The sequence below is a fragment of the Astatotilapia calliptera genome, chromosome 3, assembly GCF_964374335.1.
Source record: "Astatotilapia calliptera chromosome 3, fAstCal68.1, whole genome shotgun sequence".
Taxonomy (NCBI): Eukaryota; Metazoa; Chordata; class Actinopteri; order Cichliformes; family Cichlidae; genus Astatotilapia; species Astatotilapia calliptera.
This window is the reverse complement of record NC_137424.1, coordinates 53,462,407-53,488,530: the sequence shown is the minus strand read 5'-3', so window position 1 is coordinate 53,488,530 and position 26,124 is coordinate 53,462,407. Positions and strand designations below refer to the sequence as shown.

The 26,124-nt window shown below is 41.8% G+C and overlaps 4 protein-coding genes across 4 annotated transcripts; all 4 read left to right on the top strand.

Moving 5' to 3' along the window:
- Positions 1-8,581: 8,581 nt before the first annotated feature.
- LOC145423366 (scavenger receptor cysteine-rich domain-containing protein DMBT1-like) lies at positions 8,582-10,315 on the top strand (the record flags this gene model as incomplete). Its single annotated transcript, XM_080295723.1, has 4 exons — positions 8,582-8,933; positions 9,057-9,368; positions 9,489-9,794; positions 10,284-10,315. Coding segments are annotated over 4 exons (1,002 nt in total), but the record flags the coding sequence as incomplete, so codon positions are not given.
- On the top strand, positions 10,035-19,940 carry LOC145425471 (scavenger receptor cysteine-rich domain-containing protein DMBT1-like). The gene is made up of 15 exons (XM_080298524.1): positions 10,035-10,829; positions 10,953-11,264; positions 11,385-11,690; positions 12,410-12,724; positions 12,848-13,159; positions 13,280-13,585; positions 14,305-14,619; positions 14,743-15,054; positions 15,175-15,480; positions 16,200-16,514; positions 16,638-16,949; positions 17,070-17,375; positions 18,095-18,409; positions 18,533-18,844; positions 18,966-19,940. Exons 3-15 carry the CDS (start codon positions 11,387-11,389, stop codon positions 19,313-19,315), a joined length of 4,080 nt encoding a protein of 1,359 aa, XP_080154650.1. The 5' UTR covers positions 10,035-10,829; positions 10,953-11,264; positions 11,385-11,386; the 3' UTR covers positions 19,316-19,940.
- On the top strand, positions 19,873-21,210 carry LOC145423365 (scavenger receptor cysteine-rich domain-containing protein DMBT1-like; the record flags this gene model as incomplete). Its single annotated transcript, XM_080295720.1, has 3 exons — positions 19,873-20,305; positions 20,429-20,740; positions 20,861-21,210. Coding segments are annotated over 3 exons (1,095 nt in total), but the record flags the coding sequence as incomplete, so codon positions are not given.
- A 263-nt stretch (positions 21,211-21,473) lies between these two features.
- Positions 21,474-23,545, top strand: LOC145423362 (scavenger receptor cysteine-rich domain-containing protein DMBT1-like). The gene is made up of 4 exons (XM_080295711.1): positions 21,474-21,515; positions 21,790-22,201; positions 22,325-22,636; positions 22,757-23,545. The coding sequence occupies exons 1-4, from the start codon at positions 21,474-21,476 to the stop codon at positions 23,104-23,106; spliced, it is 1,116 nt and encodes a 371-aa protein (XP_080151837.1). The 3' UTR covers positions 23,107-23,545.
- Positions 23,546-26,124: the final 2,579 nt, after the last annotated feature.

Genomic DNA, 26,124 nt, shown 5'->3' with positions numbered 1-26,124 from the left:
AAATGTTAAACATTATTGTGCAGCACATAAGATCAACAGAACACAGTGTGCTTTGAGGTAGGAGCCAAAAAGGGTGTAGTTTGTGGGTGTGATCACCCGTGTGTACACCTGTGAGCATGGACGCGCTTGTTTTTTGTTTTTTAAAAGGTTCCTTCATGTAATAATCTGCTAGAGGGTGTGGGGGGGCCACAGCCCCGTCCTCCAGGGCGTGAAGCAGGTGTGGAGGAGATCAAAACTCCAGACATCCAGAGGCCCCCAGAACACAAGAGACCAAGGAAGACCAACAGAGGGGCAGCTGCGCCACTGTCCCGGAAAGAGCTGAGGAGAGTCCCAGATGAGGGCTCACTCAGCAGCCGCGGAGCAGAAGCCAGGGGGAGTTGCAGTGACGCGCCCGTGAGCTCCGCCGGCAGCCAGCTGTGCCTGAGTGACCGAGCCCCAGGCCGAGAGGCCGGGGGCACCCCACCTCCGAAGTGGCCCGAGCGAGCCCCAGGCTCCAGGCCCCGATAAGCGGCCGCCAAGGAGTGAGCCGGTGTGTACCTGGACGCCCATCCCCGGACACAAAGAACCACCAACGCACCGATGTCTGAGGGGGTCCGCCACCGGCAGGGGAAGTGGTGGTAGGGGGAGATAGGCCTCCAAACCTTGGAGGGCCTGAGATGTCCCCAGAGAGGTGGCGCCTGACACCCAACCTGACATATAGACACAGACATACAGGCACACACAGATACAAACATCCATTCCCACCCTCATGCTCTCATATGCACTTACTCCACACTCAACCAACGTGGAGACAGACATAAAGAGACGTTGTACACATGATCACACTCCCCAAGCGTACTCTACAAACCGGGTCTAGGTGCCCCCGCCCCTGGAGGGGGGAACTGCACCCAGACCTAGGTGGTGTTTCCCTTTTCCCTGCGGTGGGGAGAGGCAGACCGCCCCGACTCCGCAGCAGCAGGAAGGCTCCACACTCCAGACCGCAGTCGGACGGCCAACTTCTCCTCCTAGTCCTAGCCCCCCTGCTCCAGCAGGTCGCAGAGAATGGGGGTGAGAGAAGACTCCAAACCTCCCTCCACCCGCTCATTGTAATGTTGATGCATGTGTGTTCTAAGGTGCATTTAAAACCCAGGAGGGCTTGGAGATTCTAACAACAGCTTATCAAGCTAAAACGTGCTGCTGTTGTTCAGCCGCTGGTTTCCTCTTTCTGGCGTGAAGTGAGCAATAAACAAACAAGAAAAGCCGATCAGCTGATCATTGATCAGTTTCGATTGAAGTAGCAGCAGGAGAGGGAGAGAAGAGGCAGTCACTCCATATATCGGTTGTTAAGCTTAACGCTGGAATGCTTTACAAACAGACTGACCCAAAACAACCATAAATTATTACTTAAGTGATAATTATTATGGGGTGGTTATAAACGTTTTGTTTAAAATGTTTTTTTTTTGTTACAACTTTATTATTTATTAAATATTTTATTGTTAAGTGGATTTTTTGTGAGTGGGTGGTAAGAAAAACTATGAGTGCTGAATTCATATCAGATATACCAGGGTAGTGGTTGGAAGTTTAATGGAGTTTGTTGAGGTGAAGGTGCAGAGGTGCATTTTTTAAAAATCTAGAAATTCAATAAAAAGATGAACAACTCAGATGATGGTTAAGAGTTTAAACTTTTTGATTTAAGTAATCACTTTTAAGTTTCACATATTTGCTTTCTCACAAGAGCAAGACATCATTTGCACTGAATGGATTTAGTCTTTTTTGACTTTTCAGGTGGTTAATCAAAGGTGAGTGGTGAGAAGATAAAATAATTTTTTACAAGTTACAAAATCATCAAGTTCCATGTTTCTTTGTTTATATACATGTTTGGATACAAGACAAAGACACAAGTACCACCGTCAGTTACATTTTATAATACAGCCCATGACTTAGTGTGCAATATCCTAAATATACTATGCATTTTTCAATTATATTTTGGTGCTAATTTAAATTTCCTGAAGATACTTACCAACCAACTTGTTTTTAAAAGTAGGAAGAAACAAAGCATGCAAAGTATTTTTCAGCACTAAATAACTTCAGAAGGTTTTGCAAAAATGAAGGCACTAGATACAACCTACTGTATTTAATATTTAGTGTGTAATTATTAGGGTTTTTATGGTTTGATTATTTCAGGTACACTCACAATCAGATTAACTGGATCTGGATCGACTCGATGTTCTGGCAGAGTTGAAGTTTATCACAGTAACAGCTGGGGAACAGTCTGTCTTGATGGCTGGGGCTTAAATGATGCTCAGGTGGTTTGCAGACAGTTAAACTGTGGGTCGGCACTAGAGGTTCCTCGATCAGCTCACTTTGGTGCAGGAACTGGACAGATTTGGCTTGATCATGTGACCTGTTCAGGAAGTGAAAGTTCTCTAACTGAGTGTCAACACAGTGGATTTGGATCAAACACATGTGAACATGGTCAGGATGCTGCTGTCATCTGTTCAGGTGAGAGAGACATTGGATCATCTAATGAATGTGTAACTTGGTAATTGTAGTTTCCTGTTTTACAGCTTTGTCATCCACTCATTGGTTTGTTCTTTACTGAAATTCAATGTGAGCAGTCAAACTGAGATTTGCAGTAACCACACTGTGGAGTATTTCAGAGTGAAATGTTGCATTTTTCTTTGTAAATGCAGCTCTGATCCACAGAGAAATACAGTTCTTTAAAAAAAAAACATACAAGTTCACAGATATCCTTTTAATAGCCTTGAAGGAAAAGTGTAATACTCTAAAATGCATGTTTATGAGAGGGACATGGCAGATATCTTCATAGAGGGGGGAGTCAGCCACACATCTGTATGTGTGTGTTTTAGGGAGACCGTGTTCTTGAAATGTTGTATAAAGTCTGCAAGTTGAAGTTTTGTTAGTTATTTTCTAGTCTTGTAATTCGAGCACAGTCTTGTGCTTCAACTGTCCTATTGTGGATGTTCTGCAGTCCTCACCAACTCTATCATGTTTCGTATTTAAGAGTTGGATTTCTTTCCTGGTTTGGAGAAAATCCTTTGGCCTTCTTATTGAGTGTTATTCCTCCTCCCCCTTTGTGAGTGTGGACGCTTCATCTCTTTGCTCTTAAATGCTTTGCTTCTTTTATTGATTTTTACCAATTTTTATGCTGATTTTTTCCCTTTTTTCCGTATGAGCTTACCTGCGATAGCTTCTGGACACTTATAGATCATTAGGACTAAAGTGTTCTTAACAGAAACAGCAACATTTTTATAGTTACCTTATCCTCAGCGCTCCGTGTGTCTGTGGCCTAGACACAGCTGAAGCCTGATTACAGCGTCTGGGCACCGAGCAGCCTCAATAGCCTAGAAAGGTGCTAACCGCTAGGCTAACTAGCAACAAGATGCCTTCCCTCTCCACAGATGACTACCACAGCCTCCTGCAGAAGATTGCAGCACTGGAGACAAAAATTCATCGCTTAGAAGTAAACGTGGAGGTAAATGGAATGTGTGGAAATGAAACAACCTTGCCTTTGACTCAAAACAATGGCGATGAGCAAGCTAGCACACAGCTAAGGAGCACAGATAACATGACCAAGAAAGTAGACTTTGTGCACTATTATAAATCCTCAAGCGATAATCCCCCCTTGGACTGTCTTGGTGCAAAACCAAGACATAAATCATGTCTCCTGGAAGGGGGAGGACGTATCACAGGCAGGGCACAGCGAGCTGAAATCTCTGAAACTGACTGGCCTTCACTTCCTACGAGACAGAGAAGCTCTTCTACCCCTGTATACGAGAGGAAACAGGACTGGACAACCGTGAATAGGAAGGTTAACAACAAACCTTCAAAACAACTGAATGTGAAACTGCAGAACAGATTTGCTCCACTATCAAAGGACCCTGGATCTATATCGGACAACCATCCATCTAAAAGCAGTGAAGTAAGGTCTGAAAATCTGTTGAAAAGTGAAAGGCCACAGGGAAAACTAAAGGCTAGGCCTGAAACGCTGATTGTGGGTGACTCTGCCGTAAAGGATGTACAAAGCATGTGCGGTAAGAACACTAAAGTCCTCTGTTTTCCTAACGATATGGTCAACAACCTGAAGGAGAGAATTCTTCAAATTGCAGATGAATATCCAACTGTGACAAACATTGTTCTGCATACAGGGTCAAACGATGTGTCCAAACAACAATCGGAGGTTCTGAAACGGGACTTTACTGGATTATTAAATACTGTAAACTCTCTGAATGCAGCTGTATTCATCAGTGGACCTGTACCGCCGGTCAGAGGAGGAGACGAGAGATTCAGCAGGTTGTTTACACTGAATAAATGGCTTATATCAGCATGTGCTGACCACTCAGTGCATTTTATCAACAACTTTAATATTTTTTGGGAACGCAGGCATCTGTTTAAAGCAAATGGATTTAATTTTAACAAGTCAGGGGTGAAACTGTTCACCTCCAACTTGTTTTATTCCATACGTCATCCATCTGTGCCTGGTGCCAAGGCTGAGATAAACGAGGAGTTATCTCATAAAAAGGAACAAACAGTACTCCAAGTACAGACAAAGCCCAGCAGAAACCTTGAGGAGGAGCTCCATTTGCCCCCACCCGGGAAGAGCCTCAGAAAGGAGAGACATCTGAGGCAAGAAGAGGCAAGAAGAGGGGTCCCTATTTGCCTCCAACTCTCTCAACAACACCAACGACCAGGACCAGGATCTTCCCCAGTCCCCCAAACCCCTGACAGGCCATCACCCCCATCACCCTCCTCCCCCTCCCTTTCTCCCTCCTCCCCACACCTGAAATTCACTGAAGAGATGATGGCGCGGGTCAATGCTGGGCTCAGATCTACCCCCCGGCCCAATCCCTCCTTGTCCCCCATAAACCCCCCACCAAAGCAGCCAAAGGTTCGCCACCGAGCCCCACCCTCAACAGAGCAATCGAAGTCACATTGCCCAGCCTCGCCCCCCTTAGTTCCTCCTTACCACCTTCATGCTTTGTCTCCGCAGTCTGATGTGTGATGTGTGGAGGGTCCGAGCTGCGAGGATTATGGCAGTGGTGACTTTTCCCAGGAGAAGCTGGGACCCTGTTTACTAGAAGGTTTTAAAATCTCTGTACTTTTAGGTGACAGGAGACATGTGGCCTGGTCAAAACACAGAGAGCTGCACTCTAAAAGATCTTTAAATATAGTAAACATTCCTTGTGTGCCACAGACTGCTCCCAAACACGAGGGGACAAGTAATACCTCTAAAACACTTAAGTTGGCTTTATTAAACGTTAGATCCTTAGCTGGGAAAACATTTTTAATTAATGATTTAATCACTGAGCACAGCCTTGATTTTATGTTTTTAACTGAAACTTGGTTGGACCAAAGTAACAGTGGAGCTGTTCTCATCGAGACGACCCCTCCTAACTACAGTTTTATCAGTGAGGCCAGGGTGAGCAGGAGAGGAGGAGGGGTTGCTGTCTTATTTAATGAATCATTTCAATGTAAGCAGCTATCTCCTGGAAGTTTTCAGTCTTTTGAATATGTGGCTTTACAGCTGAAGGCCCGATCCAAAGTTGTGTTTCTTAATGTTTACAGGCCTCCCAAATACTGCACAGACTTTTTTAATGACCTCAGTGAACTGCTGTCTGTGATCTGTGTTGATTTCGACTGTGTAATTATTGTTGGGGATTTTAACATCCATGTGGACAACCCTCAGGACAAAGGGACTAAAGACCTGAGTAACACTCTGGGCAACTTTGGGCTGACTCAGCATGTAACAGAGGCCACACATAATAGAGGACACACTCTTGACCTACTGATCTCCAAGAGCCTGAGCATTTCAAACATTACTGTGTCTGATGTGGGCTTATCTGATCATTACTGTGTTTTCTTTGAAAGTAAAATCTCAGCCCACACAAATATATCAACAGCAGTGATCACAAAACGGTGTATAACTGAACACAGTAGTGCAATTTTTAACCAGGTCTTCCCATTAACACCTGACCTGTCCAGAGGGTCAGTCAATGAGCTCGTCAATAGCTTCAATGCTAACATGTTAAATGTAATGGATACTATTGCCCCCATTAAGGTGAAGGTTATCTCTAGAAGGAAAAAGTCTCCATGGAGAAACTCCACACTAGTGAAAAATGAAAAAAGAGAGTGTAGGAAAGCTGAACGCAGATGGAGAAAAACAAACCTCCAGGTTCTCTATGACATCTATAAAGAGAAACTTCACAATTATAATTTACAACTGAGGAGTGCAAGAAGGTCCTACTTCTCTGACATCATCACTAAAAACAGCCATAATGCTCGGGTCTTTTTTTCTACAGTTGACAGGCTAACAAACCCTCCTGTGCCAGTAGCAGCTGAACTTCATTCAACCATGGCCTGCAATGACTTTGCCAAATTCTTCACAGACAAAATCCAAAAGATTAGACAAGCAGTTGGTACATCAACAGCAGATCCAGGATATGTACTGTGTCCACCGAAAAACTGTTTAAACATCATCAAACAGTTTCACCCTTTTAACAGCAAAGACCTGGAGGACATCTTAGGTCAACTGAACTCCTCCTCTTGCTGTTTAGATGTCCTGCCAACAAGTTTTTTCAAAAAGGTCTCAAAGACTTTAGAGTCAGACCTGTTACAGATCATCAACTTTTCCTTAATGTCAGGTGTGTTTCCAGAACCACTAAAAACTGCTGTAATCAAACCTATACTGAAAAAGGACAATCTTGACAAGACACAAATGAACAACTACAGGCCGATCTCAAATCTCCCATTTTTAAGTAAGATCATTGAAAAAGCAGTTTCTCAACAGCTCAATTACTTCTTAAAACAGAATAATTGCTACGATGCCTTCCAGTCAGGTTTTAGACAGAACCACAGCACTGAAACCGCTCTGACCAAAGTGTTTAATGACATATGTCTGAACACAGACAGTGGAAAAATGTCAGTCTTAGTTTTACTGGATCTCAGTGCAGCATTTGATACAGTTGACCACAACATATTACTCAAACGACTGGAGAACTGGGCAGGTCTTTCAGGAATTGTACTAAACTGGTTCAAAACATACTTAGAAAACAGGAAATACTTTGTATCAATAGGTAACTTCACATCTGAGCAGACTAGTATCACATGTGGAGTTCCCCAAGGTTCCATCTTGGGACCCCCTCTGTTTAACATTTACATGCTCCCACTGGTACAGATTATAAAGAACAACAAAATAAACTACCACAGCTATGCAGATGACACACAAATATATATCACAATGTCACCAGGAGACCGAGGCCCTGTACAGGCTCTTGGTAAATGCATTGAGGAAATTAATGACTGGTTGTGCCACAATTTTCTCCAACTAAACAAAAACAAAACTGAAGTAATAGTCTTTGGCGCCAAAGAAAAACGATTACAGGTCACCAGAGAACTTCAATCTATACATCTAAAAACCACAAACCAGGCGAGAAATTTGGGTGTAGTGATGGATGCAGACCTAAACTTAGAGAAACACATTAAGACAATAACAAAATCAGCTTACTATCACCTCAAAAATATTTCTAGGATAAAAGATCTGATGTCTCAACAGGACCTGGAAAAACTAGTCCATGCATTCATCTTTAGTAGGCTTGATTACTGTAACAGCATCTTTACAGGTCTACCTAAAAAATCAGTCAGACAACTACAGCTCATTCAGAACTCTGCTGCTCGAGTCCTCACTAAGACCAAAAAAGTGGACCACATCAGTCGAGCTCTGAGGTCTTTACACTGGCTGCCTGTCCGTCAGAGGATAGACTTTAAAGTTCTGATGCTGGTCTATAAAGCTCTGAATGGTTTAGGACCAAAATACATCAGTGACCTCCTGACCCAGTATGAACCTTCCAGATCCCTCAGGTCATCTGGATCCGGTCTTTTATCAGTTCCTAGAGTCAGAACCAGACACGGAGAAGCTGCATTCAGCTTTTATGCTCCTTATATCTGGAACAAACTCCCAGAAAGCCTCAGATCAGCTGAAACACTCAGTTTATTTAAATCCAGGTTGAAGACTCACCTATTCTCAGCTGCATTTGAATAAAGCACCAAATCCACACTTTTAAGCTTAAATTTCAAAACTTACATTAACTACTGATTTTATCTACTGTTCTGATTTTATCTGTTTTGATTTTACATACTGTTTTGTTTGTTTGTTTGTTTGTTAAGTGGGTTAGAGCTCTGGGTAGCTCCCCAACTGGGTCTAGACTGGGTCTAGAGAGTATTTTAAATTCAGGGAATTTAAAATAGAAAGTAGCTCGTCCACAGAAGGACTGGTAGCTCCACTTACGATAAGGGTTCAGATCGCGCGAACAGGTGTGAAATGTGTGTGTTTAGTTAGTTTGTTTGTTTGCTTGTTTTAATCAATTTTAAATCATGCTTTTTATTTGTTTTTGTTTCTAATGTCTCTGTAAAGCACTTTGAATCACCTTGTTGTTGAATTGTGCTATACAAATAAATTTGCCTTGCCTTGCCTTGCCTTATTTTGTAGGGTGAAGCTGTTTTGACTGTCACTATTACGTGTCTCAGTTTACAATTCTTCTAAACCTGGGTATCTATGGCTTCACACTAATAAATATTGTATGTTCCGTCCCCTTCATGTCTTCTCTGTGTTCTGTTTTCAGCTGTGCCCGTCATTTTAACTGGATCTGGATCGACTCGATGTTCTGGCAGAGTTGAAGTTTATCACAATAACAGCTGGGGAACAGTCTGTGATGATGGCTGGGGCTTAAATGATGCTCAGGTGGTTTGCAGACAGTTAAACTGTGGGTCGGCACTAGAGGTTCCTCGATCAGCTCACTTTGGTGCAGGAACTGGACAGATTTGGCTTGATCATGTGACCTGTTCAGGAAGTGAAAGCTCTCTAACTGAGTGTCAACACAGTGGATTTGGTTCAAACACATGTGAACATGGTCAGGATGCTGCTGTCATCTGTTCAGGTGAGAAAACTGTTAGATAGAGATCATATTGCAAATTAGTCTATTGTTCTGTGTCCTGCATGAAACTTAAAATAACAAAAAAAAGTATCTGTTAAAGTAATTTTCATATATTTTGCCTGGTAGATCTGATCAGATTGGCTGGGTCTGGATCAACTCGATGTTCTGGAAGAGTTGAAATCTTTCACAATAACATCTGGGGAACAGTCTCTGATTACAACTGGAACTTAAATGATGCTGAGGTGGTTTGCAGACAGTTAAACTGTGGGTCGGCACTAGAGAATCCCCAATTTGGTCACTTTGGTGCAGGAACTGGACAGATTTGGCTCAGTGCTGTGACGTGTTCAGGAAATGAAAGTTCTCTAACTGAATGTCAACACTCAGGATGGGGAAACAACTACAATGGACATTATTATGATGCTGGTGTCATCTGTTCAGGTGACAAACTGTAGATATGGAGCAAAGTGAATGTCAATGTGATTTCTGTGTCATTGCTCCTTTACTTTCTTTAACGGATATATAATAAAATATATTTTGTCTTATGTCTTTTGCCTAAAGGTATGATCAGATTAGCTGGATCGACTCGATGTTCTGGCAGAGTTGAAGTTTATCACAGTAACAGCTGGGGAACAGTCTGTCTTGATGGCTGGGACTTAAATGATGCTCAGGTGGTTTGCAGAGAGTTAAACTGTGGGTCGGCACTGAAAGTTCCTGAATCAGCTCACTTTGGTGCAGGAACTGGACAGATTTGGCTTGATCATGTGACCTGTTCAGGAAGTGAAAGTTCTCTAACTGAGTGTCAACACAGTGGATTTGGATCAAACACATGTGAACATGGTCAGGATGCTGCTGTCATCTGTTCAGGTGAGAGAGACGTTGGATCATCTAATGAATGTGTAACTTGGTAATTGTAGTTTCCTGTTTTACAGCTTTGTCATCCACTCATTGGTTTGTTTTTTTACTGAAATTCAATGTGAGCAGTCAAACTGAGATTTGCAGTAACCACACTGTGGAGTATTTCAGAGTGAAATGTTGCATTTTTCTTTGTAAATGCAGCTCTGATCCACAGAGAAATACAGTTCTTTAAAAAAAACATACAAGTTCACAGATATCCTTTTAATAGCCTTGAAGGAAAAGTGTAATACTCTAAAATGCATGTTTATGAGAGGGACATGGCAGATATCTTCATAGAGGGGGGAGTCAGCCACACATCTGTATGTGTGTGTTTTAGGGAGACCGTGTTCTTGAAATGTTGTATAAAGTCTGCAAGTTGAAGTTTTGTTAGTTATTTTCTAGTCTTGTAATTCGAGCACAGTCTTGTGCTTCAACTGTCCTATTGTGGATGTTCTGCAGTCCTCACCAACTCTATCATGTTTCGTATTTAAGAGTTGGATTTCTTTCCTGGTTTGGAGAAAATCCTTTGGCCTTCTTATTGAGTGTTATTTTGTAGGGTGAAGCTGTTTTGACTGTCACTATTACGTGTCTCAGTTTACAATTCTTCTAAACCTGGGTATCTATGGCTTCACACTAAAAAAATATTGTATGTTCCGTCCCCTTCATGTCTTCTCTGTGTTCTGTTTTCAGCTGTGCCCGTCATTTTAACTGGATCTGGATCGACTCGATGTTCTGGCAGAGTTGAAGTTTATCACAATAACAGCTGGGGAACAGTCTGTGATGATGGCTGGGGCTTAAATGATGCTCAGGTGGTTTGCAGACAGTTAAACTGTGGGTCGGCACTAGAGGTTCCTCGATCAGCTCACTTTGGTGCAGGAACTGGACAGATTTGGCTTGATCATGTGACCTGTTCAGGAAGTGAAAGCTCTCTAACTGAGTGTCAACACAGTGGATTTGGTTCAAACACATGTGAACATGGTCAGGATGCTGCTGTCATCTGTTCAGGTGAGAAAACTGTTAGATAGAGATCATATTGCAAATTAGTCTATTGTTCTGTGTCCTGCATGAAACTTAAAATAACAAAAACAAGTATCTGTTAAAGTAATTTTCATATATTTTGCCTGGTAGATCTGATCAGATTGGCTGGGTCTGGATCAACTCGATGTTCTGGAAGAGTTGAAATCTTTCACAATAACATCTGGGGAACAGTCTCTGATTACAACTGGAACTTAAATGATGCTGAGGTGGTTTGCAGACAGTTAAACTGTGGGTCGGCACTAGAGAATCCCCAATTTGGTCACTTTGGTGCAGGAACTGGACAGATTTGGCTCAGTGCTGTGACGTGTTCAGGAAATGAAAGTTCTCTGACTGAATGTCAACACTCAGGATGGGGAAACAACTACAATGGACATTATTATGATGCTGGTGTCATCTGTTCAGGTGACAAACTGTAGATATGGAGCAAAGTGAATGTCAATGTGATTTCTGTGTCATTGCTCCTTTACTTTCTTTAACGGATATATAATAAAATATATTTTGTCTTATGTCTTTTGCCTAAAGGTATGATCAGATTAGCTGGATCGACTCGATGTTCTGGCAGAGTTGAAGTTTATCACAGTAACAGCTGGGGAACAGTCTGTCTTGATGGCTGGGACTTAAATGATGCTCAGGTGGTTTGCAGAGAGTTAAACTGTGGGTCGGCACTGAAAGTTCCTGAATCAGCTCACTTTGGTGGAGGAACTGGACAGATTTGGCTTGATCATGTGACCTGTTCAGGAAATGAAAGTTCTCTAACTGAGTGTCAACACAGTGGATTTGGATCAAACACATGTGAACATGGTCAGGATGCTGCTGTCATCTGTTCAGGTGAGAGAGACATTGGATCATCTAATGAATGTGTAACTTGGTAATTGTAGTTTCCTGTTTTACAGCTTTGTCATCCACTCATTGGTTTGTTCTTTACTGAAATTCAATGTGAGCAGTCAAACTGAGATGTGCAGTAACCACACTGTGGAGTATTTCAGAGTGAAATGTTGCATTTTTCTTTGTAAATGCAGCTCTGATCCACAGAGAAATACAGTTCTTTAAAAAAAACATACAAGTTCACAGATATCCTTTTAATAGCCTTGAAGGAAAAGTGTAATACTCTAAAATGCATGTTTATGAGAGGGACATGGCAGATATCTTCATAGAGGGGGGAGTCAGCCACACATCTGTATGTGTGTGTTTTAGGGAGACCGTGTTCTTGAAATGTTGTATAAAGTCTGCAAGTTGAAGTTTTGTTAGTTATTTTCTAGTCTTGTAATTCGAGCACAGTCTTGTGCTTCAACTGTCCTATTGTGGATGTTCTGCAGTCCTCACCAACTCTATCATGTTTCGTATTTAAGAGTTGGATTTCTTTCCTGGTTTGGAGAAAATCCTTTGGCCTTCTTATTGAGTGTTATTTTGTAGGGTGAAGCTGTTTTGACTGTCACTATTACGTGTCTCAGTTTACAATTCTTCTAAACCTGGGTATCTATGGCTTCACACTAAAAAAATATTGTATGTTCCGTCCCCTTCATGTCTTCTCTGTGTTCTGTTTTCAGCTGTGCCCGTCATTTTAACTGGATCTGGATCGACTCGATGTTCTGGCAGAGTTGACGTTTATCACAATAACAGCTGGGGAACAGTCTGTGATGATGGCTGGGGCTTAAATGATGCTCAGGTGGTTTGCAGACAGTTAAACTGTGGGTCGGCACTAGAGGTTCCTCGATCAGCTCACTTTGGTGCAGGAACTGGACAGATTTGGCTTGATCATGTGACCTGTTCAGGAAGTGAAAGCTCTCTAACTGAGTGTCAACACAGTGGATTTGGTTCAAACACATGTGAACATGGTCAGGATGCTGCTGTCATCTGTTCAGGTGAGAAAACTGTTAGATAGAGATCATATTGCAAATTAGTCTATTGTTCTGTGTCCTGCATGAAACTTAAAATAACAAAAACAAGTATCTGTTAAAGTAATTTTCATATATTTTGCCTGGTAGATCTGATCAGATTGGCTGGGTCTGGATCAACTCGATGTTCTGGAAGAGTTGAAATCTTTCACAATAACATCTGGGGAACAGTCTCTGATTACAACTGGAACTTAAATGATGCTGAGGTGGTTTGCAGACAGTTAAACTGTGGGTCAGCACTAGAGAATCCCCAATTTGGTCACTTTGGTGCAGGAACTGGACAGATTTGGCTCAGTGCTGTGACGTGTTCAGGAAATGAAAGTTCTCTAACTGAATGTCAACACTCAGGATGGGGAAACAACTACAATGGACATTATTATGATGCTGGTGTCATCTGTTCAGGTGACAAACTGTAGATATGGAGCAAAGTGAATGTCAATGTGATTTCTGTGTCATTGCTCCTTTACTTTCTTTAACGGATATATAATAAAATATATTTTGTCTTATGTCTTTTGCCTAAAGGTATGATCAGATTAGCTGGATCGACTCGATGTTCTGGCAGAGTTGAAGTTTATCACAGTAACAGCTGGGGAACAGTCTGTCTTGATGGCTGGGACTTAAATGATGCTCAGGTGGTTTGCAGAGAGTTAAACTGTGGGTCGGCACTGAAAGTTCCTGAATCAACTCACTTTGGTGGAGGAACTGGACAGATTTGGCTTGATCATGTGACCTGTTCAGGAAATGAAAGTTCTCTAACTGAGTGTCAACACAGTGGATTTGGATCAAACACATGTGAACATGGTCAGGATGCTGCTGTCATCTGTTCAGGTGAGAGAGACATTGGATCATCTAATGAATGTGTAACTTGGTAATTGTAGTTTCCTGTTTTACAGCTTTGTCATCCACTCATTGGTTTGTTCTTTACTGAAATTCAATGTGAGCAGTCAAACTGAGATTTGCAGTAACCACACTGTGGAGTATTTCAGAGTGAAATGTTGCATTTTTCTTTGTAAATGCAGCTCTGATCCACAGAGAAATACAGTTCTTTAAAAAAAACATACAAGTTCACAGATATCCTTTTAATAGCCTTGAAGGAAAAGTGTAATACTCTAAAATGCATGTTTATGAGAGGGACATGGCAGATATCTTCATAGAGGGGGGAGTCAGCCACACATCTGTATGTGTGTGTTTTAGGGAGACCGTGTTCTTGAAATGTTGTATAAAGTCTGCAAGTTGAAGTTTTGTTAGTTATTTTCTAGTCTTGTAATTCGAGCACAGTCTTGTGCTTCAACTGTCCTATTGTGGATGTTCTGCAGTCCTCACCAACTCTATCATGTTTCGTATTTAAGAGTTGGATTTCTTTCCTGGTTTGGAGAAAATCCTTTGGCCTTCTTATTGAGTGTTATTTTGTAGGGTGAAGCTGTTTTGACTGTCACTATTACGTGTCTCAGTTTACAATTCTTCTAAACCTGGGTATCTATGGCTTCACACTAAAAAAATATTGTATGTTCCGTCCCCTTCATGTCTTCTCTGTGTTCTGTTTTCAGCTGTGCCCGTCATTTTAACTGGATCTGGATCGACTCGATGTTCTGGCAGAGTTGACGTTTATCACAATAACAGCTGGGGAACAGTCTGTGATGATGGCTGGGGCTTAAATGATGCTCAGGTGGTTTGCAGACAGTTAAACTGTGGGTCGGCACTAGAGGTTCCTCGATCAGCTCACTTTGGTGCAGGAACTGGACAGATTTGGCTTGATCATGTGACCTGTTCAGGAAGTGAAAGCTCTCTAACTGAGTGTCAACACAGTGGATTTGGTTCAAACACATGTGAACATGGTCAGGATGCTGCTGTCATCTGTTCAGGTGAGAAAACTGTTAGATAGAGATCATATTGCAAATTAGTCTATTGTTCTGTGTCCTGCATGAAACTTAAAATAACAAAAACAAGTATCTGTTAAAGTAATTTTCATATATTTTGCCTGGTAGATCTGATCAGATTGGCTGGGTCTGGATCAACTCGATGTTCTGGAAGAGTTGAAATCTTTCACAATAACATCTGGGGAACAGTCTCTGATTACAACTGGAACTTAAATGATGCTCAGGTGGTTTGCAGACAGTTAAACTGTGGGTCAGCACTAGAGAATCCCCAATTTGGTCACTTTGGTGCAGGAACTGGACAGATTTGGCTCAGTGCTGTGACGTGTTCAGGAAATGAAAGTTCTCTAACTGAATGTCAACACTCAGGATGGGGAAACAACTACAATGGACATTATTATGATGCTGGTGTCATCTGTTCAGGTGACAAACTGTAGATATGGAGCAAAGTGAATGTCAATGTGATTTCTGTGTCATTGCTCCTTTACTTTCTTTAACGGATATATAATAAAATATATTTTGTCTTATGTCTTTTGCCTAAAGGTATGATCAGATTAGCTGGATCGACTCGATGTTCTGGCAGAGTTGAAGTTTATCACAGTAACAGCTGGGGAACAGTCTGTCTTGATGGCTGGGACTTAAATGATGCTCAGGTGGTTTGCAGAGAGTTAAACTGTGGGTCGGCACTGAAAGTTCCTGAATCAGCTCACTTTGGTGGAGGAACTGGACAGATTTGGCTTGATCATGTGACCTGTTCAGGAAATGAAAGTTCTCTAACTGAGTGTCAACACAGTGGATTTGGATCAAACACATGTGAACATGGTCAGGATGCTGCTGTCATCTGTTCAGGTGAGAGAGACATTGGATCATCTAATGAATGTGTAACTTGGTAATTGTAGTTTCCTGTTTTACAGCTTTGTCATCCACTCATTGGTTTGTTCTTTACTGAAATTCAATGTGAGCAGTCAAACTGAGATTTGCAGTAACCACACTGTGGAGTATTTCAGAGTGAAATGTTGCATTTGTCTTTGTAAATGCAGCTCTGATCCACAGAGAAATACAGTTCTTTAAAAAAAACATACAAGTTCACAGATATCCTTTTAATAGCCTTGAAGGAAAAGTGTAATACTCTAAAATGCATGTTTATGAGAGGGACATGGCAGATATCTTCATAGAGGGGGGAGTCAGCCACACATCTGTATGTGTGTGTTTTAGGGAGACCGTGTTCTTGAAATGTTGTATAAAGTCTGCAAGTTGAAGTTTTGTTAGTTATTTTCTAGTCTTGTAATTCGAGCACAGTCTTGTGCTTCAACTGTCCTATTGTGGATGTTCTGCAGTCCTCACCAACTCTATCATGTTTCGTATTTAAGAGTTGGATTTCTTTCCTGGTTTGGAGAAAATCCTTTGGCCTTCTTATTGAGTGTTATTTTGTAGGGTGAAGCTGTTTTGACTGTCACTATTACGTGTCTCAGTTTACAATTCTTCTAAACCTGGGTATCTATGGCTTCACACTAAAAAAATATTGTATGTTCCGTCCCCTTCATGTCTTCTCTGTGTTCTGTTTTCAGCTGTGCCCGTCATTTTAACTGGATCTGGATCGACTCGATGTTCTGGCAGAGTTGACGTTTATCACAATAACAGCTGGGGAACAGTCTGTGATGATGGCTGGGGCTTAAATGATGCTCAGGTGGTTTGCAGACAGTTAAACTGTGGGTCGGCACTAGAGGTTCCTCGATCAGCTCACTTTGGTGCAGGAACTGGACAGATTTGGCTTGATCATGTGACCTGTTCAGGAAGTGAAAGCTCTCTAACTGAGTGTCAACACAGTGGATTTGGTTCAAACACATGTGAACATGGTCAGGATGCTGCTGTCATCTGTTCAGGTGAGAAAACTGTTAGATAGAGATCATATTGCAAATTAGTCTATTGTTCTGTGTCCTGCATGAAACTTAAAATAACAAAAACAAGTATCTGTTAAAGTAATTTTCATATATTTTGCCTGGTAGATCTGATCAGATTGGCTGGGTCTGGATCAACTCGATGTTCTGGAAGAGTTGAAATCTTTCACAATAACATCTGGGGAACAGTCTCTGATTACAACTGGAACTTAAATGATGCTGAGGTGGTTTGCAGACAGTTAAACTGTGGGTCAGCACTAGAGAATCCCCAATTTGGTCACTTTGGTGCAGGAACTGGACAGATTTGGCTCAGTGCTGTGACGTGTTCAGGAAATGAAAGTTCTCTAACTGAATGTCAACACTCAGGATGGGGAAACAACTACAATGGACATTATTATGATGCTGGTGTCATCTGTTCAGGTGACAAACTGTAGATATGGAGCAAAGTGAATGTCAATGTGATTTCTGTGTCATTGCTCCTTTACTTTCTTTAACGGATATATAATAAAATATATTTTGTCTTATGTCTTTTGCCTAAAGGTATGATCAGATTAGCTGGATCGACTCGATGTTCTGGCAGAGTTGAAGTTTATCACAGTAACAGCTGGGGAACAGTCTGTCTTGATGGCTGGGACTTAAATGATGCTCAGGTGGTTTGCAGAGAGTTAAACTGTGGGTCGGCACTGAAAGTTCCTGAATCAACTCACTTTGGTGGAGGAACTGGACAGATTTGGCTTGATCATGTGACCTGTTCAGGAAATGAAAGTTCTCTAACTGAGTGTCAACACAGTGGATTTGGATCAAACACATGTGAACATGGTCAGGATGCTGCTGTCATCTGTTCAGGTGAGAGAGACATTGGATCATCTAATGAATGTGTAACTTGGTAATTGTAGTTTCCTGTTTTACAGCTTTGTCATCCACTCATTGGTTTGTTCTTTACTGAAATTCAATGTGAGCAGTCAAACTGAGATTTGCAGTAACCACACTGTGGAGTATTTCAGAGTGAAATGTTGCATTTTTCTTTGTAAATGCAGCTCTGATCCACAGAGAAATACAGTTCTTTAAAAAAAACATACAAGTTCACAGATATCCTTTTAATAGCCTTGAAGGAAAAGTGTAATACTCTAAAATGCATGTTTATGAGAGGGACATGGCAGATATCTTCATAGAGGGGGGAGTCAGCCACACATCTGTATGTGTGTGTTTTAGGGAGACCGTGTTCTTGAAATGTTGTATAAAGTCTGCAAGTTGAAGTTTTGTTAGTTATTTTCTAGTCTTGTAATTCGAGCACAGTCTTGTGCTTCAACTGTCCTATTGTGGATGTTCTGCAGTCCTCACCAACTCTATCATGTTTCGTATTTAAGAGTTGGATTTCTTTCCTGGTTTGGAGAAAATCCTTTGGCCTTCTTATTGAGTGTTATTTTGTAGGGTGAAGCTGTTTTGACTGTCACTATTACGTGTCTCAGTTTACAATTCTTCTAAACCTGGGTATCTATGGCTTCACACTAAAAAAATATTGTATGTTCCGTCCCCTTCATGTCTTCTCTGTGTTCTGTTTTCAGCTGTGCCCGTCATTTTAACTGGATCTGGATCGACTCGATGTTCTGGCAGAGTTGACGTTTATCACAATAACAGCTGGGGAACAGTCTGTGATGATGGCTGGGGCTTAAATGATGCTCAGGTGGTTTGCAGACAGTTAAACTGTGGGTCGGCACTAGAGGTTCCTCGATCAGCTCACTTTGGTGCAGGAACTGGACAGATTTGGCTTGATCATGTGACCTGTTCAGGAAGTGAAAGCTCTCTAACTGAGTGTCAACACAGTGGATTTGGTTCAAACACATGTGAACATGGTCAGGATGCTGCTGTCATCTGTTCAGGTGAGAAAACTGTTAGATAGAGATCATATTGCAAATTAGTCTATTGTTCTGTGTCCTGCATGAAACTTAAAATAACAAAAACAAGTATCTGTTAAAGTAATTTTCATATATTTTGCCTGGTAGATCTGATCAGATTGGCTGGGTCTGGATCAACTCGATGTTCTGGAAGAGTTGAAATCTTTCACAATAACATCTGGGGAACAGTCTCTGATTACAACTGGAACTTAAATGATGCTGAGGTGGTTTGCAGACAGTTAAACTGTGGGTCGGCACTAGAGAATCCCCAATTTGGTCACTTTGGTGCAGGAACTGGACAGATTTGGCTCAGTGCTGTGACGTGTTCAGGAAATGAAAGTTCTCTGACTGAATGTCAACACTCAGGATGGGGAAACAACTACTATGGGCATCATTATGATGCTGGTGTCATCTGTTCAGGTGACAAACTGTAGATATGGAGCAAAGTGAATGTCAATGTGATTTCTGTGTCATTGCTCCTTTACTTTCTTTAACGGATATATAATAAAATATATTTTGTCTTATGTCTTTTGCCTAAAAGGTATGATCAGATTAGCTGGATCGACTCGATGTTCTGGCAGAGTTGAAGTTTATCACAGTAACAGCTGGGGAACAGTCTGTCTTGATGGCTGGGACTTAAATGATGCTCAGGTGGTTTGCAGAGAGTTAAACTGTGGGTCGGCACTGAAAGTTCCTGAATCAGCTCACTTTGGTGCAGGAACTGGACAGATTTGGCTTGATCATGTGACCTGTTCAGGAAATGAAAGTTCTCTAACTGAGTGTCAACACAGTGGATTTGGATCAAACACATGTGAACATGGTCAGGATGCTGCTGTCATCTGTTCAGGTGAGAGAGACATTGGATCATCTAATGAATGTGTAACTTGGTAATTGTAGTTTCCTGTTTTACAGCTTTGTCATCCACTCATTGGTTTGTTCTTTACTGAAATTCAATGTGAGCAGTCAAACTGAGATTTGCAGTAACCACACTGTGGAGTATTTCAGAGTGAAATGTTGCATTTGTCTTTGTAAATGCAGCTCTGATCCACAGAGAAATACAGTTCTTTAAAAAAAACATACAAGTTCACAGATATCCTTTTAATAGCCTTGAAGGAAAAGTGTAATACTCTAAAATGCATGTTTATGAGAGGGACATGGCAGATATCTTCATAGAGGGGGGAGTCAGCCACACATCTGTATGTGTGTGTTTTAGGGAGACCGTGTTCTTGAAATGTTGTATAAAGTCTGCAAGTTGAAGTTTTGTTAGTTATTTTCTAGTCTTGTAATTCGAGCACAGTCTTGTGCTTCAACTGTCCTATTGTGGATGTTCTGCAGTCCTCACCAACTCTATCATGTTTCGTATTTAAGAGTTGGATTTCTTTCCTGGTTTGGAGAAAATCCTTTGGCCTTCTTATTGAGTGTTATTTTGTAGGGTGAAGCTGTTTTGACTGTCACTATTACGTGTCTCAGTTTACAATTCTTCTAAACCTGGGTATCTATGGCTTCACACTAAAAAAATATTGTATGTTCCGTCCCCTTCATGTCTTCTCTGTGTTCTGTTTTCAGCTGTGCCCGTCATTTTAACTGGATCTGGATCGACTCGATGTTCTGGCAGAGTTGAAGTTTATCACAATAACAGCTGGGGAACAGTCTGTGATGATGGCTGGGGCTTAAATGATGCTCAGGTGGTTTGCAGACAGTTAAACTGTGGGTCGGCACTAGAGGTTCCTCGATCAGCTCACTTTGGTGCAGGAACTGGACAGATTTGGCTTGATCATGTGACCTGTTCAGGAAGTGAAAGCTCTCTAACTGAGTGTCAACACAGTGGATTTGGTTCAAACACATGTGAACATGGTCAGGATGCTGCTGTCATCTGTTCAGGTGAGAAAACTGTTAGATAGAGATCATATTGCAAATTAGTCTATTGTTCTGTGTCCTGCATGAAACTTAAAATAACAAAAACAAGTATCTGTTAAAGTAATTTTCATATATTTTGCCTGGTAGATCTGATCAGATTGGCTGGGTCTGGATCAACTCGATGTTCTGGAAGAGTTGAAATCTTTCACAATAACATCTGGGGAACAGTCTCTGATTACAACTGGAACTTAAATGATGCTGAGGTGGTTTGCAGACAGTTAAACTGTGGGTCGGCACTAGAGAATCCCCAATTTGGTCACTTTGGTGCAGGAACTGGACAGATTTGGCTCAGTGCTGTGACGTGTTCAGGAAATGAAAGTTCTCTAACTGAATGTCAACACTCAGGATGGGGAAACAACTACAATGGACATTATTATGATGCTGGTGTCATCTGTTCAGGTGACAAACTGTAGATATGGAGCAAAGTGAATGTCAATGTGATTTCTGTGTCATTGCTCCTTTACTTTCTTTAACGGATCTATAATAAAATATATTTTGTCTTATGTCTTTTGCCTAAAGGTATGATCAGATTAGCTGGATCGACTCGATGTTCTGGCAGAGTTGAAGTTTATCACAGTAACAGCTGGGGAACAGTCTGTCTTGATGGCTGGGACTTAAATGATGCTCAGGTGGTTTGCAGAGAGTTAAACTGTGGGTCGGCACTGAAAGTTCCTGAATCAACTCACTTTGGTGGAGGAACTGGACAGATTTGGCTTGATCATGTGACCTGTTCAGGAAGTGAAAGTTCTCTAACTGAGTGTCAACACAGTGGATTTGGATCAAACACATGTGAACATGGTCAGGATGCTGCTGTCATCTGTTCAGGTGAGAGAGACATTGGATCATCTAATGAATGTGTAACTTGGTAATTGTAGTTTCCTGTTTTACAGCTTTGTCATCCACTCATTGGTTTGTTCTTTACTGAAATTCAATGTGAGCAGTCAAACTGAGATTTGCAGTAACCACACTGTGGAGTATTTCAGAGTGAAATGTTGCATTTTTCTTTGTAAATGCAGCTCTGATCCACAGAGAAATACAGTTCTTTTAAAAAAACATACAAGTTCACAGATATCCTTTTAATAGCCTTGAAGGAAAAGTGTAATACTCTAAAATACATGTTTATGAGAGGGACATGGCAGATATCTTCATAGAGGGGGGAGTCAGCCACACATCTGTATGTGTGTGTTTTAGGGAGACCGTGTTCTTGAAATGTTGTATAAAGTCTGCAAGTTGAAGTTTTGTTAGTTATTTTCTAGTCTTGTAATTCGAGCACAGTCTTGTGCTTCAACTGTCCTATTGTGGATGTTCTGCAGTCCTCACCAACTCTATCATGTTTCGTATTTAAGAGTTGGATTTCTTTCCTGGTTTGGAGAAAATCCTTTGGCCTTCTTATTGAGTGTTATTTTGTAGGGTGAAGCTGTTTTGACTGTCACTATTACGTGTCTCAGTTTACAATTCTTCTAAACCTGGGTATCTATGGCTTCACACTAAAAAAAATATTGTATGTTCCGTCCCCTTCATGTCTTCTCTGTGTTCTGTTTTCAGCTGTGCCCGTCATTTTAACTGGATCTGGATCGACTCGATGTTCTGGCAGAGTTGAAGTTTATCACAATAACAGCTGGGGAACAGTCTGTGATGATGGCTGGGGCTTAAATGATGCTCAGGTGGTTTGCAGACAGTTAAACTGTGGGTCGGCACTAGAGGTTCCTCGATCAGCTCACTTTGGTGCAGGAACTGGACAGATTTGGCTTGATCATGTGACCTGTTCAGGAAGTGAAAGCTCTCTAACTGAGTGTCAACACAGTGGATTTGGTTCAAACACATGTGAACATGGTCAGGATGCTGCTGTCATCTGTTCAGGTGAGAAAACTGTTAGATAGAGATCATATTGCAAATTAGTCTATTGTTCTGTGTCCTGCATGAAACTTAAAATAACAAAAACAAGTATCTGTTAAAGTAATTTTCATATATTTTGCCTGGTAGATCTGATCAGATTGGCTGGGTCTGGATCAACTCGATGTTCTGGAAGAGTTGAAATCTTTCACAATAACATCTGGGGAACAGTCTCTGATTACAACTGGAACTTAAATGATGCTGAGGTGGTTTGCAGACAGTTAAACTGTGGGTCAGCACTAGAGAATCCCCAATTTGGTCACTTTGGTGCAGGAACTGGACAGATTTGGCTCAGTGCTGTGACGTGTTCAGGAAATGAAAGTTCTCTGACTGAATGTCAACACTCAGGATGGGGAAACAACTACTATGGACATTATTATGATGCTGGTGTCATCTGTTCAGGTGACAAACTGTAGATATGGAGCAAAGTGAATGTCAATGTGATTTCTGTGTCATTGCTCCTTTACTTTCTTTAACGGATATATAATAAAATATATTTTGTCTTATGTCTTTTGCCTAAAGGTATGATCAGATTAGCTGGATCGACTCGATGTTCTGGCAGAGTTGAAGTTTATCACAGTAACAGCTGGGGAACAGTCTGTCTTGATGGCTGGGACTTAAATGATGCTCAGGTGGTTTGCAGAGAGTTAAACTGTGGGTCGGCACTGAAAGTTCCTGAATCAACTCACTTTGGTGGAGGAACTGGACAGATTTGGCTTGATCATGTGACCTGTTCAGGAAATGAAAGTTCTCTAACTGAGTGTCAACACAGTGGATTTGGATCAAACACATGTGAACATGGTCAGGATGCTGCTGTCATCTGTTCAGGTGAGAGAGACATTGGATCATCTAATGAATGTGTAACTTGGTAATTGTAGTTTCCTGTTTTACAGCTTTGTCATCCACTCATTGGTTTGTTCTTTACTGAAATTCAATGTGAGCAGTCAAACTGAGATTTGCAGTAACCACACTGTGGAGTATTTCAGAGTGAAATGTTACATTTTTCTTTGTAAATGCAGCTCTGATCCACAGAGAAATACAGTTCTTTAAAAAAAAAACATACAAGTTCACAGATATCCTTTTAATAGCCTTGAAGGAAAAGTGTAATACTCTAAAATGCATGTTTATGAGAGGGACATGGCAGATATCTTCATAGAGGGGGGAGTCAGCCACACATCTGTATGTGTGTGTTTTAGGGAGACCGTGTTCTTGAAATGTTGTATAAAGTCTGCAAGTTGAAGTTTTGTTAGTTATTTTCTAGTCTTGTAATTCGAGCACAGTCTTGTGCTTCAACTGTCCTATTGTGGATGTTCTGCAGTCCTCACCAACTCTATCATGTTTCGTATTTAAGAGTTGGATTTCTTTCCTGGTTTGGAGAAAATCCTTTGGCCTTCTTATTGAGTGTTATTACTCCTCCCCCTTTGTGAGTGTGGACGCTTCATCTCTTTGCTCTTAAATGCTTTGCTTCTTTTATTGATTTTTACCAATTTTTATGCTGATTTTTTCCCTTTTTTCCGTATGAGCTTACCTGCGATAGCTTCTGGACACTTATAGATCATTAGGACTAAAGTGTTCTTAACAGAAACAGCAACATTTTTATAGTTACCTTATCCTCAGCGCTCCGTGTGTCTGTGGCCTAGACACAGCTGAAGCCTGATTACAGCGTCTGGGCACCGAGCAGCCTCAATAGCCTAGAAAGGTGCTAACCGCTAGGCTAACTAGCAACAAGATGCCTTCCCTCTCCACAGATGACTACCACAGCCTCCTGCAGAAGATTGCAGCACTGGAGACAAAAATTCATCGCTTAGAAGTAAACGTGGAGGTAAATGGAATGTGTGGAAATGAAACAACCTTGCCTTTGACTCAAAACAATGGCGATGAGCAAGCTAGCACACAGCTAAGGAGCACAGATAACATGACCAAGAAAGTAGACTTTGTGCACTATTATAAATCCTCAAGCGATAATCCCCCCTTGGACTGTCTTGGTGCAAAACCAAGACATAAATCATGTCTCCTGGAAGGGGGAGGACGTATCACAGGCAGGGCACAGCGAGCTGAAATCTCTGAAACTGACTGGCCTTCACTTCCTACGAGACAGAGAAGCTCTTCTACCCCTGTATACGAGAGGAAACAGGACTGGACAACCGTGAATAGGAAGGTTAACAACAAACCTTCAAAACAACTGAATGTGAAACTGCAGAACAGATTTGCTCCACTATCAAAGGACCCTGGATCTATATCGGACAACCATCCATCTAAAAGCAGTGAAGTAAGGTCTGAAAATCTGTTGAAAAGTGAAAGGCCACAGGGAAAACTAAAGGCTAGGCCTGAAACGCTGATTGTGGGTGACTCTGCCGTAAAGGATGTACAAAGCATGTGCGGTAAGAACACTAAAGTCCTCTGTTTTCCTAACGATATGGTCAACAACCTGAAGGAGAGAATTCTTCAAATTGCAGATGAATATCCAACTGTGACAAACATTGTTCTGCATACAGGGTCAAACGATGTGTCCAAACAACAATCGGAGGTTCTGAAACGGGACTTTACTGGATTATTAAATACTGTAAACTCTCTGAATGCAGCTGTATTCATCAGTGGACCTGTACCACCGGTCAGAGGAGGAGACGAGAGATTCAGCAGGTTGTTTACACTGAATAAATGGCTTATATCAGCATGTGCTGACCACTCAGTGCATTTTATCAACAACTTTAATATTTTTTGGGAACGCAGGCATCTGTTTAAAGCAAATGGATTTAATTTTAACAAGTCAGGGGTGAAACTGTTCACCTCCAACTTGTTTTATTCCATACGTCATCCATCTGTGCCTGGTGCCAAGGCTGAGATAAACGAGGAGTTATCTCATAAAAAGGAACAAACAGTACTCCAAGTACAGACAAAGCCCAGCAGAAACCTTGAGGAGGAGCTCCATTTGCCCCCACCCGGGAAGAGCCTCAGAAAGGAGAGACATCTGAGGCAAGAAGAGGCAAGAAGAGGGGTCCCTATTTGCCTCCAACTCTCTCAACAACACCAACGACCAGGACCAGGATCTTCCCCAGTCCCCCAAACCCCTGACAGGCCATCACCCCCATCACCCTCCTCCCCCTCCCTTTCTCCCTCCTCCCCACACCTGAAATTCACTGAAGAGATGATGGCGCGGGTCAATGCTGGGCTCAGATCTACCCCCCGGCCCAATCCCTCCTTGTCCCCCATAAACCCCCCACCAAAGCAGCCAAAGGTTCGCCACCGAGCCCCACCCTCAACAGAGCAATCGAAGTCACATTGCCCAGCCTCGCCCCCCTTAGTTCCTCCTTACCACCTTCATGCTTTGTCTCCGCAGTCTGATGTGTGATGTGTGGAGGGTCCGAGCTGCGAGGATTATGGCAGTGGTGACTTTTCCCAGGAGAAGCTGGGACCCTGTTTACTAGAAGGTTTTAAAATCTCTGTACTTTTAGGTGACAGGAGACATGTGGCCTGGTCAAAACACAGAGAGCTGCACTCTAAAAGATCTTTAAATATAGTAAACATTCCTTGTGTGCCACAGACTGCTCCCAAACACGAGGGGACAAGTAATACCTCTAAAACACTTAAGTTGGCTTTATTAAACGTTAGATCCTTAGCTGGGAAAACATTTTTAATTAATGATTTAATCACTGAGCACAGCCTTGATTTTATGTTTTTAACTGAAACTTGGTTGGACCAAAGTAACAGTGGAGCTGTTCTCATCGAGACGACCCCTCCTAACTACAGTTTTATCAGTGAGGCCAGGGTGAGCAGGAGAGGAGGAGGGGTTGCTGTCTTATTTAATGAATCATTTCAATGTAAGCAGCTATCTCCTGGAAGTTTTCAGTCTTTTGAATATGTGGCTTTACAGCTGAAGGCCCGATCCAAAG

Excerpts from the sequence above, each read along its gene's own strand:
- LOC145425471 (XM_080298524.1), top strand. The coding sequence starts at position 11,387 with ATGATCAGATTAGCTGGATCGACTCGATGTTCTGGCAGAGTTGAAGTT. Across the intron at positions 14,620-14,742 it reads TGCTGCTGTCATCTGTTCAG|ATCTGATCAGATTGGCTGGG; the intron begins GTGAGAAAACTG and ends TTTGCCTGGTAG. Across the intron at positions 17,376-18,094 it reads TGCTGCTGTCATCTGTTCAG|CTGTGCCCGTCATTTTAACT; the intron begins GTGAGAGAGACA and ends TTCTGTTTTCAG.
- LOC145423362 (XM_080295711.1), top strand. The coding sequence starts at position 21,474 with ATGGCAGATATCTTCATAGAGGGGGGAGTCAGCCACACATCT. Across the intron at positions 21,516-21,789 it reads GGGGAGTCAGCCACACATCT|TTTACAATTCTTCTAAACCT; the intron begins GTATGTGTGTGT and ends TACGTGTCTCAG. Across the intron at positions 22,637-22,756 it reads TGCTGGTGTCATCTGTTCAG|GTATGATCAGATTAGCTGGA; the intron begins GTGACAAACTGT and ends TTTTGCCTAAAG.